The sequence below is a fragment of the Squalius cephalus genome (genome assembly GCF_949319135.1).
Source record: "Squalius cephalus genome assembly, chromosome: 19".
NCBI classification, from domain to species: domain Eukaryota; kingdom Metazoa; phylum Chordata; class Actinopteri; order Cypriniformes; family Leuciscidae; genus Squalius; species Squalius cephalus.
The window spans coordinates 19,270,444-19,290,864 of NC_137140.1; the positions used below are offsets into that span (position 1 = coordinate 19,270,444).

Consider the following 20,421-nt stretch of genomic DNA (forward strand, 5'->3'; position numbering starts at 1 on the left):
CAAAAATATAACTTTTTTTTTTTTTGTTATTAAAAAACAAACAAGCAAGCCCAGCCCCGGTGATAAAAAGTAACGCAAATGTAATGTAACGCATTACTTTTCACAAAAAGTAACTAAGTAACGCAATAAGTTACTTATTTTGGGAGTAACGCAATTTTGTAATTCATTACTTTTGAAAGTAACTTTCCCCAACACTGCAGGTATGGTCAGTTCTTTTCTGTGGAGTTAACTGAGCACCAGGGTATTGTGTGTGGAAATTAAAAGATGAAAAAATATATTGTTGGATGTTCACTAAAAGTAGATTTTGAAAAAAAAATAAAAAATTGCGAGGACATTATGGCATGAAGTAATGGAAATAAAAGCATAAAATTAAAACTGATGATACAGCTCTTGTGGAGAGTCAAATTACCTTAATTTGTGATATTTTTACCTTTATTCTTGATTCTTTCTCTCTTTCGTTCTCTTCGTTTCCTGTCTGCTGAATTTGGAATAAAAAGCAGACTGTGGTGGGTAAACCCCATGTGTGCATAACCAACTCTTTCTCTCCTTCTCCGTGTCTCTCTCAATTCTGCTGGTCCTATCAGGAAACTACAGGCCCCATCCAGACTCTGTCTGTTGTGATGATATAGGCACTGTTAAAAAAAAAGACGCTACGTTTGTAGTAATTAGTGGACCTCTAGACCTAACATAGGGAACAGGATTGGACTGTCATTTTTTTGTTACTGAAAGCTGATTTTTTTTTTCCCACTTTGCTTTGGAGAAAGAAATATTATGAAGAATTAAGTTTATCCTGAATGAGCAGGGGTTTTATAATCCCAGTAGCCTCAGCAGAGACATGGGTTGTGTCTGGGCCTTAGGACATCACGTGGTAGGACAAGTTCATCTGCTCTCGGGGCAGTCTGTGCGTCATCATATATTTCAGAGGCTTTTAGGCTCTTGTCAATGACCTGAATATTTCAGATTATTTAAATAAATGCCCATCACTGATGATGAAAATGGTTCTTTAAAAAGAAAAAAAAAAGAAGAAAAAAAGTTTGTTTTATTCCCCTCCCCCCCTCCTCCCACTATTTTGGCTTCAAAACTTTGTACTTTGTAAGTGTTTATGGTAAAGATGATCAGAAGTCCCTCCAAAAGGATGACTGTGTATGCATTACATCGCCTTTATAGGGGTATCCTCCTCTTTAGATGAAGCCCCTCCTTCCGAAATACGAAATGTGTTCTGATTGGTTTGCTAGCCCAGTGTGTTGTGATGTGAGCATGTTCCGGAAATGTCATTCCCCTTACCATAACACCGAGTTTCATTGGCTCAGGTGTAAATATTAATGATGGCATCAATTTTGCCACACCAATTCAAGCCCGATTTGAGTTTTTACGAACAAGAGGATCATGCACGAGAGCCTCAGAGCTAAACACTACATTAAGGGCCAGGTTTAGTAACAGCCTGTGCCAGTGCAAACCCTTTTTTGATGTTAAAAAACTACTGCCAGGATTTACTTAAGACACGCAGTAAAGAAATAGCACTTAAAAGGCGTGGACAGGGTCATTTTTGCGGCTGACCTTATCGCATATGCGTTTGTAGGAGTTTCCCTTTTAGATGCAAAATTTATGGGAGGAGAGTGTTTAAATGAATAATGCAGGTGATTTACTAAGGTTTGCGCTAGTCGGTTTAATGGTATTTGCGCCATTATTTAACGCCCAAAACAAGCATGTCTTAAACCAGACGCTAATTTGCACTGCTCTTGGTAGATTGCGTTGGTCATTATGGAAATGATCCGGCTGTGTCTGCGTTTTTTAATTTGTGCATTGTCATTAGATAACGCGCAGATCTTTCCACTTTCCACATCTGCGCTTTGTTGGAATTGCACTCTCACTCTAATTTGCCCTGTTTAGTAGATCTGAGCCCAACACTGTAATGTTAGCTAGCAGGCAAGGCCAACAACAAATAATAAAGCATACTTACAGGTTGTGATCCATAAACAACTGATTGTCCCGACAAAGTGGGAACCGCTCCGTCTTTCAGGAGAAGCTTTTGTGAGTAGACGCCATTGTAGACTTAGGATCTGGAAGCTGTCCTCCGTAAAATGTGATTGTGCACACAGATAAACACTGGGGTTCCAATCAATGATCCAGTCAATTCCAGGTGGACAAAATCAATCCCGCCCTACATTTTTTCTTGTTCGAAAAGCAGTTTCTCTCGGATATACGTCAAAATAGGGAAGACAAGACTATCGCAGCTTCCGTTTCATGCTGACTTTAAAGCTTCTGTCATCATTTACTCGCCCTTATGTTGTTCCAAACCTGTATGACATTTTCTTCCATGAAACACATAAAGAGATGTTTAGCAGGTTGCCTGAGCTGCTTGGGAACCAGCGGCTGTCAAACTCCCAAAAAGTATCATAAAAGTAATTAATTTCATATGAAAACTTTGTGTGATGAAAGTTTATTGTTTGAAATTTAAATTATTATTCATTATAAGGCCCAGTCTGTTTTTAGCCTCTCCTCCAGGTTGATGCATCAAAAAGGAAAATCTTGAAAGATGGATGCAATTACCTCAGAGACATTCACAGTCTCTTTTTTTTTTGGAACTGATCTAGTTTTTCCTTCCATAAATATTATAGGATTAATATTAGACCTTTTTGAAAGCATCCTTTTGGTCTTACTGCCAGTAATAAGAATTCTTTGAAGGATAGTGCTTAATGGTTATATTTATAGTCAAATCATATAAATTTACAGTTTACTAGCAGTAAATATCCAAAAACATGCGATTGCATGTATTTGCAAAAACACACATCCTCAGGCTTTTTGATTCACCCAATAAACGTAGGATAGGTACTTTAATTGTGGTCTTATAAATGATGTTCAATGTTATTTAAAGCTTGTGACAGCCTGCTGCTTCTTGACTGAAAGACTTGCAGCTTTCCTGTTTAAATAGGGAAGAATTTCTACCAATTCCTACAGAAATAATCACATGTCTTTCTGTTAAAACCCTTGCAGAGTCTAAAGTCTTTTGGGGAGGAAACATTTGGCTTTCGTCTGATTCGAGACCTTGTGCGCCTTTATTTGATCTTGGATGTCAGATGTTTGAAACATTCCTTTTATTGTCTGTTTTCCTTTCAAGCTCATGCACCATCTGCGTACAATTAACATTTTATTTTCATACGGCGTGATCCAACAGAGAAAGTGTTCATGTCAAATTCACAGTGTGAAGATGCCTCATAATGAGCACTATTGTGAAAGCAGCCACTTCTTAGACAAAGGCGGCGATCCACCCCACAGCTCTCAAATACGACACCATTTGCCCATCTGCAGGGCTACAGATAGACTTTATCATTCTTATGCTTTCCTTTGAATAGAAGCCGTTGTCAACGTATGGTTAAAAGAGGTTTTTATATGAGCACCATTCATGTTCTGCTGTGTAATGCTGGTGCGAGGCTTAGCCTGTTTGAGTTGCATGTTTCTGCATGTTGATGGATGCTGGGATTGTGAAGTATTAAGCAGAGGAACCGCTCAGTGGCTATTAATTGGGTGTGTTGGACTCACTGGAGAGAACTGATATGTGAACACAGACGGCATTCTTTGTTATATCCCAAAGTCAAGCTCTTGGCAGACATGAGTCAGGTAATGGAGGCCAGACAAGTTATTTTTAAGAAATATGCAAAGATGATTACACATGGCATTTCTCTAAAATTTGATAAATGGGTCAAAGACATGTCTTTAATTTGTTTTTAAAAAATCAATAAAAATGCAATTCATGCATAAAATTATTAAAAACTTTTCTTTGATGAGCATGTTTTTAATTTCTGCATGTAAATGCGTGAAAATAAAACCTTATGTAGTTTGGCTTTTTATATATATATATTTTTATAATTGTTTTAGGGAAAAACATTTTTCCCACTGCATTCTTAAATTTCCCCTATTTTGTTATTTTAAAGGTCAATAATTTTGTTTTGGAGATGACCTTTGGCATCCAAGGTAAAAAAAAACTGCAGCATCACCTCTTTTCTTACAGTGTCTGAAACAGTTCGATTAAAGGATTCGTTCTCTCTAAACCCCTCCTTTCTAAGAGCCTACTCTGCTCTGATTGGCCAGATGGCCCAGTCTGTTGTGATTGGTCTACTGCTTACAGCGTACGTCGGAAACCATATCTGAATTTCAGCTCTGGAGGCCTCCTCAGCACTACAGTGAAATGAACAGTCATTATGGTGTTGGTTTCAATTCGAATCCTCATCCTTTGGAGAAGCATGCAAAGTGGATTCAGAAAACAGCATCTTCTCGACAACACACACCAAACTCTTCCAGGCCTCAGCTACAACAATGTTTGAGGGCAGGTCAAAATGTGTTCGCAAGCAGTCAATGAATACCATAGGCTGGAATTATGCAAATTCGTAACAAACATACAGTACATAAGTGTGTAAGACTGGAATTACTGAGGAGTCGTTTCAAGCAGTTAAGAATCTGTCCTTTCTTTTCCTATCTGTCCGTGCACTTTGACCTTTTACACAGACCTCTTACAAAAACAGAAAGGTAATATCTGAAAGAATTTAATAGGGGCACTTTATTTTTTGAAAAAAGTTGTATGCTAACTCAAAGTCATGGATAAATCAGGTTATGTTAATGTCACTTCCCCGAAACCTTTACTATATTTATATTAATTAATAGTTCATGATACTTGACGGTCCTACAAGCCTATAGAGTTTGACATGTTGGTGTCCGTCTTACTGGAAGAGACTTAAATCACCGTGGCTTACAGTAAATGTAAATCAGGGACTGGTTTGTGTCTCCACACTCTCTCTTATGGGGTTTTGACTGCTGTTTCCTGGTGGTTCCACGCAAATGACATCAACATCAGGTTTGCGTTTTTTGTGTGCCATTCATGTGAGTGCCAGGTTTACTCATTTATGGTTGTGAGACTTGGCCTGTTTTTGCTCATACTCTGCTATAGTTGTCAGATTAACCGAGCGTCTTTCTGCCGGTTCTTCAATGAATATGGCTCGAAAGTTCCCTCCATTTTCAACCATTATTACGCTGTCACAATCACAGCATATTAAGTATAAAACAGTCTGCCAGACGAGCCACTCTTTTAAAGGGTTGTCTGTTTTTAGAGTTGAGAACTATATTATTCTCAAACAGCTTTGGCAGTTGCAAAGACTGATTCACGTGGGAGTGAATGCATAATTGAAGGGATTTTCCAGAATTAAATTGCTTTGTTTCTGGAATATTGCAATTTTCTTCCCTTAAATGATGTTATGGAAGTGTTGAAGCACTTGTGTCCCTCTGAATTAATGACACAGAGTGACTTTATTAGCACAGTTTTAATGTTTCCATCAAAAACCAGTGAGGATTTTAACAGCAAAATCAAATCAATTCAGACAGCCCACACAGCGAGTCCTCTCCAGTGGGAAATGCTCCAGGCGGCCATCACTCTGGAAAGTATTTAAATGGAGATCACATGCTGTTTTGGCACGTGCTGCAGAAAGTCCTCTTGGCTGGCGATGGACGCAACTGAGACAGAAAGATGTTTGCTGGCAGGTCAGAAGATGGATCTGAAGTCCCCTAGCAGGAACCGTTCAACACCTTTGCTCCTCCCAGCATGCACTCTGGGATCACCACCAGTGCCACTCTGTCAGCACACTGAAATCCAGGCATACTAACTCTGGTGTTTTAAAGCTGCATCACTCTGAAGCACAGCCATGGAGTTTTAATGGACCGTTTTGTTAATTTAAAGAGCCGTAAGTGTGTCCAGTCTTCAGCCAAGAGAAACAGACGAGCTCTACTGGCCTTGCATAGATTAGTTTAAATTAATTTCAAGATGGTTTATTTTGGTCTAGCGTCTTTTACTCACCAAAGCTGCATTTATTTGATCTCAATGACTGTAAAAAGATATAGTAATATTGTAAAATATTCTATTTTTAATATATTTTAAAATGTAATTTATTCCGGTGATGTCAAAGCTGATTTTTCAGCATAATTTCTCCAGTCTTCAGTGTCACATGATCCTTCAGAAATCATTCTAATATGCTAATTTCAAGAACATATTATAATTATCACTGTTGCAAACAGTTGTGCTGCTTATTCCCCCCCCCCCCCCCCCCAATTAAATAACATTATGAATGTCTTTAATCTCACTTTTGATCATTTTAATGTATATTAGGTGAATGTGTATTTTTTAATCTTACTGACCCCAAACAGCGATGTACATTAAAATACAATTCATACGTACAATTCTCTAAATTATGAGCATCTTTTTTCTGTATTAAAATTCACTTTGATATTAATTTCACCTGATATGATAAAGAAAACAAAACTTAAAAGAATGAAATTCTTTATTAATGAATACTTTTATTCTAAGCATAATCTTTAATTATTTTCATATAAAAAAATATAATCTATCAACAATACTACACAATTACTCATTAATATCTGTATTATATTATTCAGCATATTTTTTATTCATTTTTTAATTTTTTTCTTTTAATAAAGGTGATTAAATCTTGCTGCAAGGTTAAGCTAGCTTGCTGGTGAAAACGCTGGAGAGTGAGACCTCCATCATATGAACACTAGTTGAACAAGTTAACTCTAAGATCAGGCTGACCCATCATGCAGAGGTCAGCTGAGTCATTATAGCGCACTCTATCCAGTCTTAACCTCACTGGCCAACCAAAATAAATGCGATGAAACAGTGCAGAACGGCTCTAGCAGTCCAGTGGTATGTGCGGCATTTCCCAGAATGTGCAGGGAGCGCTCTGCCCGGATCAGCCGGATTCATGCCCAATCGCTTGGTTCCTAAAGGTGCATGCAAGTTTTTCAGCATTTATTGATGCCAAATGCGCCATTAGTGAAACGCTCACACTAGTTTCCTTACCTCTGTGGTTAGTGCACTGCACAGAGATTATTATCATTGGACATGTCTTTCTTTGTTTAAAATATTAACCTGGAGCACAAATCAGAGTAAATATCACAGCAGCATTTCAGTTATTAGAGTTGAATGAATGTGCCTCTTTTGTGAAGGTTTCTATTGACGTCAAAAGGATGAAAAACACAGATCAGATTCCTGTGGCTTCTGAATGTCTTTGTCGTCCCTCTTTTCTGTGAGGAACTATTGTGTCAAATTGTTGCTCATGGAATAAATTTGTCTCAGTCGAGCCAGTGTTTCGAACAAGACCAGCAGTTTTTAACCATCTTTTGCAGAGAAAAATGTGCGTGTCCCATTATTCAGTCAGCATTGGGTTGTTGGGTTTCTTACTGTAACCACTTTGACCTTCTATATGAATGTATTTCCGATAATCATTTAAAGATTTGTTTGAAAATGAAATAAGTAATTGCGAGAACTACAGACTGCATCCACAAAATAAGGAAAATGCTACAGTGTTGAATACGGAGCACATCTTTTAATAGAATCGTGTATGTGAGAGTGAAAGCAGAGAAAAAGCATCCCTGCTCAGGAAGGAAGTGCTTTCCAAATGAGGTCATTCATCAAGTACATCTGCCTTCTAGTCCTTTCTACAAAAACCAACTCAATGTCCCATTTGGAACATCTGGCCCAAGTCAAAACATCACCCATGTCCTTTCCAGCACAGACCTCATGTAGGAGGACCTCAGGAAGGAGAACTATGATTACAAAGGAGGAAACTCATTAATTGCACCAGAAGAGTAATTTGGGTTCATTACAAGTTGAGCTCAATCGACAGCAAAAAATCTAATGTTAATGGAGAGTCACTTACAATGGAAGTAAATGTGGCCATTTTTTGAAATGTGATGTTTATAATTTCATAGAAAATATTAAATATTGTGTTTTATCTGAGCTGTAACACTCTCGTAATATTGTACGGTTGCTTTTGGTGTATGGCATATTACATTTTAACTGTTAAAACAGGATTACACGTTACACAAAACAGTTTTCATTTGGAAGATGTTCTGAAGTACAGTGTTTCTCATTTCTACACAGATGTTTCATTTGTTCCCAGTAAGTAAAAGTTTATTAGTCATACTATATTTTATTAGTCGTAATAGTCATGTTAATTCCACATTCACATTTGTGAATCCAGTACAAAATACCTCATTTGGTGCATTGCGGGTGCATTTGAGAATTTGTGCCTCAGATAATGAGAGAATATTGAGGCCCCTGATGTGATTTGCTTTTGATTATAAATGTTTTTATTCACCTCCGTGCTCTAAAAGACTCAGTATACACAGTACTTTGCTGTAATAACAAACTTTACAAACACAACAGCCTACTCATGTGGGCTCCTTATGTCATTTCTTCTGTATAAGAAACAATTCTTTTGGACGGTTTGACCAAGCTGTGATGAATTAAAAACAGAGAATATACCGTATACTGCTTTAAAAACCGTAATTGTTTTATATTCTTGGACAAATAGCATATAAACAGCTGTGTTTTCTTGTAATGAATGTGAAACGGATCACATCTGTGTGTAGGAGTCATTAAGGGAAGGAAAATAACCCCTTTAGTGTCAATATAACTGTAGTAATCCATATTTTATATCAGTTAATTTAAGTTCAGATTGTGTGCCTTCCGAATAACCTGATTAATATTTTATGGAGTGTTTGCTGGGAGATGTATATCAGGCCAGATCTGTGCTAGTTTTTATTGCTGTTTGCTTGTTGCTAACAGCTATGAGCTGAAAGTCTTTATATGGTAACTAGCAATTAGGTTACTGGATTCAAGTGGATTTCGGGGAAATTCTTGCTTCCTCTAATGTCCAGTTTCTGTAGTGGTTTTAGGTCAATCGCTGTGGTTTTATCAGCAGTTTAGTATAATTGGAAAGGAAAGGCTATCATTTCTTGTCGATACAGTAAATTGTATGAATCAAGAGCTTATAAAGGCTTGTATCTGTGACCTTAGCTAATCGTTTGCCAGTTGTCACATTTTGCTCTAACCTGTGCTTTCCAATACACATTGCAATGAAGTCAAGACATGAAATAGTTCTGGGAAATACTGAAATTCAAGATATAAATATAAAGAAAAATTATTTTGTCGGTTTATAAGGGTCAGTGCTACTCTCTTGCCCAAACCTGAAATTTCTACAACCACATTTGAATGTGTTTGTTTGGATAAAAATGTGGTCTGCACTAGGATGTGGTGGGATTTTCCAAATAACGCATAGGGTGTTGTTTGAAGGATTAAGTTTAACTTTTAGTAAAAGTGTCCTAGTTTTCGTAAGCGCTATTCATTCATGTTTCTGCAATGCTTCATGATCTAAACTGTCTGGATAGTCACTGAGAGTAGGTGTCAAATAGCACTTTTGGCTTATTCTTCTTCAAATAAAGCCAATCGGTTCAATAATTATATTACAGAGTCTATATAGTATTCAGCCATAGACATTTAGAAAAGAACATTTAAAACTGAACAGAACAACAGGCCCTGATTTGTCATGTGTTGCTTTGAAAAGCTGTATTTTCACTTACAACCAAGCACACATAAAACAATTTTGTAGTAACATTTTTTCATTGCTTTTATGAAATCTTGAAGTCTGAGGCTCTGGTAATCCATCAGAAAACAAATTATCTTTATGACTGTATCTATATTTTTATTGGTGTAATACAATATTAAAATATTGTAATAAATAAATTATATATAATACAATAATAATTTTTTTATTTTTATTTTATTTGGCATTCCAAAAATAGATTTGTCTTTATTATTAATTTAAAGCTGTTAATACTATATATATTGCAATTATTACAAGTCTCGGAATTGTTTTAGCTATTGTATTAGCTATTTAGTTATTGAATATGGCACTGTTAATCAGGGTTCTCAAGTTTTATCAAAAGCTTGGAGTGAGATCACATGCGGTTAGGGGAGGAGCCCTAATAAAGCCCCGCCCCTGCCTGTCCCCGCCCCCCAAGTTCATAATTAACCAGCACAAATTGAAATGATAACAATTGGTAAATCTGATAAATGACAGAGCAATTCATCACATCAAATATACTCTTTAATGTTATATTTCAAAATTACAAATATACAAAAATTACAAAAATATAACAAATTGCTCCAAACAGTTTGGAAAAACAAATCTTTTTGCATTTTGAATGTGTCTAGTCGAAATGGTATAATGATTTATTGTGTGGTGGGATATTGTGAACAAATTACATATTAGAGTATTAAGGTGTGTGTGTGTGTTTGTGTGTGTGTGTACACAAGAGTACACACTCCAGCTTATGAAATGTGTTTTGTGTTGAAGAAAATACATCTTCATTCCTTCCCATACCCACTAACATTTCCCTTAGTTTCAGATAACGTAAGCTAGCCAAACTGAGCCAAAGCTTCTGGCCTGGTTGCAAAGTAGTTGTAGAGTTTTTGACTGCATCAATAATAATGTATATGATGGGCTATATATTAAATGTTCTAGCCTAAAAATGTTAGACGAGCTTTCTTCCAACTTACCTTCTCCATCACGACGTGTGTTCGCGCAATGTTTTTGGTTACCTAATGAACGTACGGTGGCCGAGAATGTTCCGTCAACTTCCGTGTGTTCGCGCATCTATGTTGCCTAGTTACGAACGCAATCTGACCGAGATACGTGCTGGCGGCAGGAAACTTCAACTTTACAACGTTATATATAAAGCTTGCAGGACAACTTGGTTGGCATTGCCTTTTCAGCGTGAGAAATACACGGTGTGGCATGTGAGCGTGTGAACTGGTTGAATTGCGTGTGTCTCACGGCCAATGCGTGGTGGAACCCTGGTTAATACTTGGTTTTGGTGGACTAGATCTGCTACACTGCTGCTGCTGGAGAGCAAGCATGGACTTGCTACTGCCAATATACACATACACACTGCAGTGAGCATGTAAGATATGCTGCTGCTGCTGCGCAAAGAGACATACTTAAATCCCCTAGCAGATTTATGCAGGTGGAGCTGGGGGAGGCGGAGGGTTTCAGAGGAATTCTGATAACGTGCTGTTGTATGACTAGCTTGAAACTATCAACAGTTCTGGAGCTGTGCTGATATGAAACATTTTGGTTATGCATTTTCTGTTTGTTTGCCTGTGCTGTTTAAAGTTAGCAGCTCTGGGAAATGCTTTTCATCATCGGTATTGACCTGCAGTGCACTAACAGCAGGCCAGGGACAGACCCACTTGAGTTAAGAGAAGGACTGTGATGTTACTCCACTGTTCTAGTGACCCCAATTTGAAATTGAACAGTGTTTGTGTTAGCAGCCCAGCCTATCTGACCACCCCATCACACATCTTTCAGGAGTTTTCTTTTGTTGAAATGAAAACATTCCTATAGGAATACAAACTGCTCTGCTTTGAAGGGAAAAACTATACATGGGCAAAGGCACACTCTTGAAAGAAAAGGTTCATGGGATCATTTTATGGATTTATTCATTTTGTTTTAATTCAGTTTTAAATTGAATTAAATTGTTTGAATAAACAGCTCATTAACATACTTTGAGTAGAAAAAAATGAAAAGCAAGCATGGAAGTATTAAAGACATTTCTCCTTATATAGAACCTTTTTTGGCATAAAGGGTTCTTTATATTGAGTCAAGGACCCTTTTTTTCTAAGAGTGGTCCCTAGAGCTACAAACAATTTCAAATAATTAAACTGCAAAAGAATAGGACATTTGCATCCTCTGGTGGAGAAGTCGGGGCACACACCTTTCTCACATTTGATATTTTTAAGTTAACTGAAGCATTGTAACAGGCTACTATGAATTGCTGTATTAGTGTTCATATACTGCATAGCTGCCCATTTCATAAGACGATTTTAATGTCAAAAAAGTGCAATTAAAATGTCTCATTTGAGCATTGACACTGTGAGTCCCAGGAGGACAAAAGCAGCTGTAGTTTTACTCTGATGTGACTGCAGTCTCAGCAGTGCATCATGTCTCAACAACCAGATGGAAATGCGGATTATTTTGGCATGTGTCTTATGTAAGGCAGCAATGTTGTGTGTGTGTGTGCATTGTTCACCCATATCTGTGCATTTATGTGTGTTTGAGCTGTTTATCTGACCCTGTTTGATCCTACAGCTGGCTGGCGAAGGGAGGGGTGGCAGACATGGCCGAAGCTGAGGACGAGAGCACGAACAGCAGCCTGCAGAGGAAGAAACCGCCCTGGCTCCAATTGCACATCCACCCCACTGTCCCGAACCCCATGGAGGAACAGAATAACTTTCTCCAGGTGGGTATTTGATGCTAGACTTTTGCTTAAGATCAAAGAGATATTGTTTTACTCTGAAACACTTGTGTTTCCATGAAATAAAAAATAATTGAAATATTTTACTATTCACCTGTCCTACAGCCCGTCATGCGTAATAGCTTGTACCTGCGGAGTGCCAGCGTACCCACTGAAAACATCCAGCTCAGATGCCCGCCGGTCGACCCCAATGCCTGCCGCAGACCCTCGGTCCTACGCAAACCCTCCATCTCCCAGACCATCAAGAGGTAAAATTACACATCCACAAACACTAACGTTCAAAAGTTTGGGGTCGGTAAGATTTTTTTTTTTAAATAAATAAATAAATGATTTTATTATTCAGCAAGGATGCATTCAATTGATCAAACAATTACAGTAAAGACATTTATAGTGTTACAGAAGATTTCTATTTGAAATAAATGCTCCTCTTTAGAACTTTTTATTCATCAAAGAAAAACGTATCATGGTTCCCACAAAAATATTAAGCAGCACAACTGTTTTCAACATTGATAATAATAAGAAATGTTTTTTGAGCATCAGCACATTTGAATAATTTCTGAGGGATCATGTGACACTGAAGACTGGAGTAATGATGCTGAAAATACAGCTTCGCCATCACAGGAATAAATTACATTTGAAAATATATTAAAATAGACTAATCAAAAAACTAAATTGTAATAATATTTCACAATATTTTAGATCAAATACATGCAGCCTTAATTGGTGAGTATAAGAGAGTTCTTTCAAAAACATAAAAAAAAACTGAACAGTACTGTAAATCTAAGGTGAAGTGTAGAATTTCACTCATGGAACTAAATGTAAAAAAATAATAATAAAGATTTAGTTTTAATAGTTTTCAATCTGCTTCAACTGGTTGGACAAACTGATTGTCCCGTCCCAAACTTACGCTATCAGTTGAGCCAATGTTTTTCTAGCGCTGCAAAAGGCATAGCATTTACATTTTACTGGCTTACTTGCTTGTAGTTGTGTCTTTGCAGTAGGAAAAGAAATGTAACAATGAAGATATTAACTTTATATACTGTTCTCTTGTACTTTACAATTGTCTTTGGTGTGTACCACATACTGTTTTGCATAGTTGTGTCTTTTGTGATGCTGTGTTGTGTTGAGTCATTTTCTTGACAAGCTCATGGTGGCTAGCTAATATGCATGCAGGGATGTTAAAAGTTATTTGAAGTGTCATTATATCTAGTCAAATTCACTAAACAAACAGATACACCCATGCAAATCCACATATAATAAAATCTGCATTAGCATAATGCTGGCTGGCACAGTAGCAAAACTGATAACTGTGTTCACAGCCTTGTTTATTTCAGTGTCATATTGGAGTTGCTCAAAACTTGTTTTAATGCCACACTGACTTTATGTGTCATTGTGTATTTGAAGTTGTGTCATTGTGTATTCATTGCTGTTTGAAGAGGAGATTAGGAGTAAAAGATTTTTGGCCATTGTCTTATTTCAGTTCCATGGGGGAAAGATGTTTCTGAAAAAGATGCACAACTTCTTCTAAAATATATTCTTCATTTAGTACATATACTGTCTTTAATGATTCATTAGCCTTTTGGCCGCCTGGAAAATCCACCTTGAGCTTTTAGCTGAGTTTATAGCTAGTCCAAGCTGGTCAGTTGGATACTGAATTGCAAAAACATGTTTGACCACCTTAAAGTGGTATGGCCAGCTGGGAGACACAAAAACAGTTGGTTTCACCACCACTCAAAACCAAAACAAATAGTGTTCCGACCAATCACAGACAGGGGGAGGGTGTTGTGAGGTTTTGTGCTCGTGCACGGCTGCACGCGAAGTCGGAGCTGAAGAAGAAGCTGGCTCAAAACCTCACAACACCCTCCCCCTGTCGGTGATTGGTTGGAACACTATTTGTTTTGGTTTTGAGTGGTGGTGAAACCAACTGTTTTTGTGTGCAGATCTCAGAGCCTAGGCTGCCTACAGAGACGTTAGGAAAGATTAGATGAATGTGATAATTTTTTTTGGGCCTGAAATCACTGATACCACCTTTAAGCGCACTAGAATGAAATATATTCAGAAGTAAACAGCGTAGCTGACTTACAGATTCAGTTAACATCCACAGATGAATAAGTGTGACGATTCAGGGAGCAGGCTACACAGTAAACTCCGAAAAAATGTCAGAATGTTTATTTTTAAACCACAACCTTCTAAACATCTTCAATGTGTGCTTCTTTTACCTATATATTTAGCGATATCTTTTGCATTTCTAATCCAAACAACATCAAACTTGGCACTGCACTTACTCATGCCCGTAGCAAGACACCTGTCAAGTTTGAAATCCATCGGACTAACGGTTCGAGAGATATGCGAATAACATACACACACACAGACAGACAAACAGACAGACAGACAGATGTTCCTGTAATTTATAGATAGATAACTCCGATTGTATTCGTCTGAAAGAAGAAAGTCATATACACCTAGGATGGCTTGAGGGTGAGTACTCTTTTAATAACATACAATCTAAAATTCAATTTAGGTGACCTGTTGCCACAACTTATACAAATGCATAGATGCAAGATAAAAATTCTAGATGCAAACATTATTTTGATAAGTTCTGTTCTGTTGACATAATATTGATCAATACATCAACTTAATATTGTGTATAATTTAAACTGATATTTCTTATTTTTTAAATTATTTTACTATGAATTAATTAATTTAGTAACTTAAATGAAATTATCTTGATATGTCTAGGGCAATGGATTTCTATTTTACAGCATGCTTTGCATTAGACTGGATAAGGAGAATAAATGTTACAATTATTGATGTTTGATGTGTTTTTAGTAAAGGGAAAGCTGTTAGTGTTTATTGCTGTTATTTTTGACATTTAAAAGACTTTTTGTTATATTTCTGTTTACATTACTATCAAGAGTAGTGCTCGTGGTAAATAACTTGCATAGTATGTGCTATGCAAACTCTGTTCATTTGAACTGAAATAAATACAATTTAATTGGTTCCAGGGCCACAACTCAATTATATTAAAATTAGTTGGAACTAGAGCTGCACTATTCTGGATGAATTGAGAATTGTTGAATTGCTATTTAAAGGGATAGTTCACTTTGAAATTAAATTTTGGTATGTTTTAGCTTACCTCAAGGGCGTCCAAGATGTAGGTGTCTTTGTTTCCGCAGTAGTTTCAATTTTGATATTTTTAGGTCAAACCGTTCTTGTCTGTCAGTCATATAATGCAGGTCTATGGTCACCACCTCAAAGAGCATGCACAGAGTCCAAATTAAACAATTCCCCATCGTAAGTACACATTGATGGCCTAAGACACGAAACGAGCGGTTTGTGTGAGAAAACAAACAGTATTTATATCGTTTTTACCTCTTGTACACTTTTCGGCGCTTGCGCAGACTAAGCCAGAACGCACGCACACGTCACCAGGATGCGCGCGCGCCCTCAGATCACTTGGACGTGGTTGTGTAGAGGTAAAAACGATATAAATACTGTTCGTTTTCTCACACAAACCACTCGTTTCGTGTCTTAGGCCATCAATGTGTACTTACGATGGGGAATTGTTGAATTTGGACTTCTCTGTGCATGCTCTTTGAGACAGTGACCATAGACCTGCATTATATGACTGACAGACAAGAACGGTTTGACCTAAAAATATCAAAATTGAAACTACTGCGGAAACAAAGACACCTACATCTTGGATGCCCTTCAGGTAAGCTAAAACATACCAAAATTTAATTTCAAAGTGAACTATCCCTTTAACAATCGTTATTTGAAGCACCAAGTTACGCTATTTTGATCGCTACCGTAGACATTAGTGTTTATATCCAAAATATAAACTTTTATCTCAGTAGGTATTTCTTTGGTAATTTTAATATTTTAAACACAGAAATAACGATAATGTGTGATTGAAAATACGGTTAGTGAAGCTGTTTCATACCTAAACGTGACTGCTTTCTCAAACTGGGTCAGCGGTAGTGCAAGCACATTTGAATGTTTAATAGACAGGCGAATTATTTATTAAGATCTTGTTATTGTTATTTAGGATTAAGATCACGTGGGTGTTCGAATCGATATTGTGATCTTTTAACGATTAATTTGCAGCTCTTACGTTTTTTTTAATAATCAACTTTTCAAACTTTTATTGCTAGAAATGATTAAGTTCCTCTAACTAAATGTAGTATATTGGTTGCACATACTTTCATTAGAAGTTGCATTAATCTTTTTAGAGTAACTTGTGCTGTGACTAAGCTAAAAGGCCAATATGCATTACAGGTACTAAATAAAGATTTTTTTTAATCTGTGTTCTTTTTAAATCTCTGACTGCTCCTTAGACTCAGTAACAAGTGCTGTTTATCTTAATGGCTTGCGATGTTTTATGAATTCTTTATGTATGGATGAAGTCCTCCACTGTGAGGAGACACAGCAGTAAATCAAACTAATGTTCGTTTTGACTGCATGTGTGCATCTTTTTCAGCATCTGTTCTTGTGCTCAAATTTTGTATGACAGAGAGTCTGTCCTCTTTATTAACCTCCTTTCTGCTTTTCTACTGCAATTAATATGATCCTGTCAACTTTTTAAATGCATCAATTTTTTCCCATCTCTGCTTTTCTTCTGTAACCTAACTGGTTGCTTTTCCATCTTTTCTCTTCCCCTGTTTTCTCGTCTGCCTTTCCTGATCCTCCTCACTTTATCCCCTCCAGTCCCACAGGGAAGAGGGTACACTTTGAGCAGATGAGCACCGTCCTGGTTAAAGGCCAGTGTTTATCACGTCTGGAACCCCCCAGACGTCAGTCACTGCCGCAAATCGTCCTCAGGTACCGTGGAACCAATATAGACCCTCTGAAGTCGCAATTTATTTACAGTCAGTTGCATTTTAAAGTTTTTTGGGTGTAGTAGTTTCAGTGTGTAATTTCAGAATGTGTTGTTTTTTCAAATTAATTATGTGATAGGAGGCATTTTTGTTGTCTTTTAACACTCTTTCATAAAAAAACAAAAAATAATCTGGTTTTCATCAGTATTTTGAAACATTCAAGACTTTTTAAATCCAGTTCGCCCACACTAAGTTTAAGATGAATCATATAAAATAGCATAGCCCCTCCGACAGCTATTTGCCGCTCCCTGATCATCCATAATACTTAATTTGGCTTTGAAAGAATGTCAGAACACACACACACACACACAAACACACACGTCAGACTCCTACACTAACTTGAAAAAGAGTTCCTTTCTTCCTCTAGACAAAAACAGGAGCGCATCAAAGCCTTCACATCTGTGTCTTTGGGTTTGGCTGTGTTCTAAGATAATCAACTGATAGTGTATTGACTCTTGAGTCCACCATGTGTCTACCATCAAAGGAATATCTGAGCTGTGGGAGAAGAACATGTCATGGCAGAAAGTGTTATTCACAATGCTGTAAAAATTGCTTATGTGGGCCTCTTTCGGCTATTTTCAACTCTGCCGCTGATTGTGACTCATGCTTTATTAATGTAAACCTTGTTTTGCACGGGTTTCTGGAGTGTAGGCTTGAAGTTGTGGATGTGTCATGTCTATATTATTACTGATTCATATGGGGAAGAAGAACTTATTAATCATTGTTATTTTATTGTATTGACACCCTAGTTTCTACCAGTAAGGAATAAAAATACTATAACAGTTGTTAAACATAACTGTTTCCTATTTAAATATATATATTTAAAATGTAACGCATTTCTGATGAAAAATCTATATTTTCAGCATCATTACTCCAGTCTTCAGTGTCACATGATCCTTCAGAAATCATTCTAATAAGCTGATTTGAAAAAAGTTTTGCTGCTTAATATTTTTGTGGAGACTCTGAAACTTTCAGGTTTCTTTGATGTATTTTATTTAATGGAAAGACAATATATTATTTATTCATTTATTTATTTAATCAATTATTTAATAAAAAAACGTTATACATGAAAAAATATTTAATTCAGGAAACATATCTTAGCTTAATTTTATCTAACAAAGTAGGTCTTTATATGAAGATATATAGCTGCCTTTATAGTTTATCAATGGGATCATCATATATTTAGGGGTCCTCAACTTGTCTGAAAACTTGCTCTATAACCGAGTATAACCGTACCATATCCCCATTCAAATCCTCTGCCACTGACAAAACTATCCACAAGTTAATTGATTGACTGTCCAAACTCATAGCTGTTAAAGTCCACTAATGTGCACAGTGCCTATAGTGCATGTTGGGAATTGCATGTCAAATTAAGATGGGTGGTGAATGATCATTTCTTTCCCTCCACCGGGGTATTTGAAGGATGGAGTCCTTTGTCTTGGAAATGTGTTGTCTTTACCCTTGTAGATGAGGATTTTGTGTTATTCAGGATTATTGCCTGTTCTGTGGGACACTGTATTATTGCTTGAGGCATGTGTAATTGTATGTGTGAGTGTATGGTCATGATTGAATTGTGCAAACTGAGTCTAGTCCCAGTTCTCACACTTCCCTCATGTTTCGACACGTCCCCTACCCTCTCTCTCTCTTCTCTCTGTCTCTCTCTTTTAGTCAGATGAGCTGGTATTTTACTGGATGTTTACACACACTCCTCAAACACTATCTGAGTAGGCGGCAAGAGTAAAGTGGAGTTGCTGCCGGGATACATGTGAATCACTGCTGTTTGGTCTCAGACACATTAAGGATCTGTTTAAGTGTTTAAGCGAGTCTTGATCCTTTGGATTGAAGCAGATTTTCTGCTTGAGCTCTGGCATCAAGGAAATGTCTTATTTGCTTCTATGACTTCATGTGATGTAGAGGGTAGAAGGAATGAAAAGCCAATATTTCACTCAGTGTGAAGGCTTCTATTCCTCCTCTACCTCAGACATGACCTTCCTTGCCTCCTGGGATGAGTTAGACAGGTAGGTCAATGGAGTGGTTTTTTTATGTTGCATTAACTTCTAAAGAACTTCTAATTGTGGATTTTTGTATTAAATATTTGTGCTTTTGGATATTTTCGGAATTTAAGGCTTTTTTTTTTTTTTAACAAACTACCAGCCAACTTTTTTAAATTGAAAATTTAATTGAATTGAACCTTGTTTTTGAAGAGTGTTTTTTAGTATCAAAGCAGGTCTTCTTTATTATGGTTGTTAGTTTGGTTTATTATGGTCTGGTTTGGTTTATAGATCATCTCCATGTGTTTGGTTTTAATCACACAGCTCTCTGGAATACTTGGTTCTGATTGGCCAACAGCTGTAGGTATATTTGAAAATGTTCATAGGTTTAAGTTTCCCACATAGTTTGCTAGTTTTAATGGAATAAAGATTGCGTTCCTTATTAAAAATAATGTGCAATTGCTTATTTCATTTTGCATCTGAAGTAAATTAATCTTGTTTAGGAAAGTTTATTTTTAGTTGAAAACTTTTTTGTGTGTAATGGATGAGCCCAATGATTTATTTCATCACCATATTGAGTGTTTACAGTAGATGAGTTTGTTCAGTTTTTCAGTGGATAGCAGAACAGTTTATCAAGTTATTTTCTTATATTTCATGGCTGATTTGAAATGTTCTTTCTCAAATCATTCCTCCAAAAAGAGGGGGACAATACGGCGGTGACTCCCCCTCAGCTGCCTTAAAAGGCCTCCCCTCAGCTGGCCTTCCTTGTAATGATGCACAGCCGACTCTGTTATTACTATGTGGCCTTTACTCTAAACACTGCTGATGTCCTAACTTTACTACCAGCATTTGCACACACTTCAAACACTTAAAAAAAAGTGCTCTGTCTTAGGTTGTGTTTCAGAGGGGTACACACTAATGTGTTTTGGTCTTGTTTGCCAGTAAAGTATCTAGACAGGCTTAAAATAAGACACATTTACTTGAGAAGCAAAATTGCACAAGATATTAAGAGATTATTATTTCTTGAATTAAATGTATTTCTTAACACATTGGTGAAAAGTTGGTCTTAAATAAGCATAAATAAATTTAGTGAGAGAAAAATAAACTTAATGCAAGGTTTATTATCTGAAAACAAATCATATTATTTAACACATCACAAGTGAATTTATTGTGTTGGGTAGGAAATTTCAGAGAGTTATAGCAATGTAGCATTGAAAGCGTATGATCCCACCCTCCCTTCCACGTCTCCAAAGCCACGGCTCCTTCAAATCACATGAATGCACACAGCAGAGTCTGCAAAGCATCATAAGACCAGAGACGGCGTTAAATTACCTCATGTCTCAAAGCACATAACATTACAATAATGAACGTAAAAAACTTACAGAGCTCTT

At 36.9% G+C, this 20,421-nt stretch overlaps 1 protein-coding gene across 3 annotated transcripts in view; it reads left to right on the forward strand.

The window, feature by feature from the left end:
• Positions 1–20,421, forward strand: part of rhbdf1b (rhomboid 5 homolog 1b) — a 40,497-nt gene that overhangs the window by 5,006 nt on the left and 15,070 nt on the right. The window contains exons 2-4 of one of the 3 annotated variants that reach the window (XM_079851420.1): positions 11,997–12,147; positions 12,268–12,410; positions 16,870–16,983. In XM_079851420.1, coding sequence (XP_079707546.1) covers positions 12,025–12,147; positions 12,268–12,410; positions 16,870–16,983 — 380 coding nt within the window. In that variant the 5' untranslated portion in view covers positions 11,997–12,024. Of the gene's footprint in view, positions 1–11,996; positions 12,148–12,267; positions 12,411–16,869; positions 16,984–18,709; positions 19,058–20,421 lie in introns of those variants that run through there. The other 2 variants (XM_079851421.1, XM_079851422.1) reach the window with 2 other exon arrangements.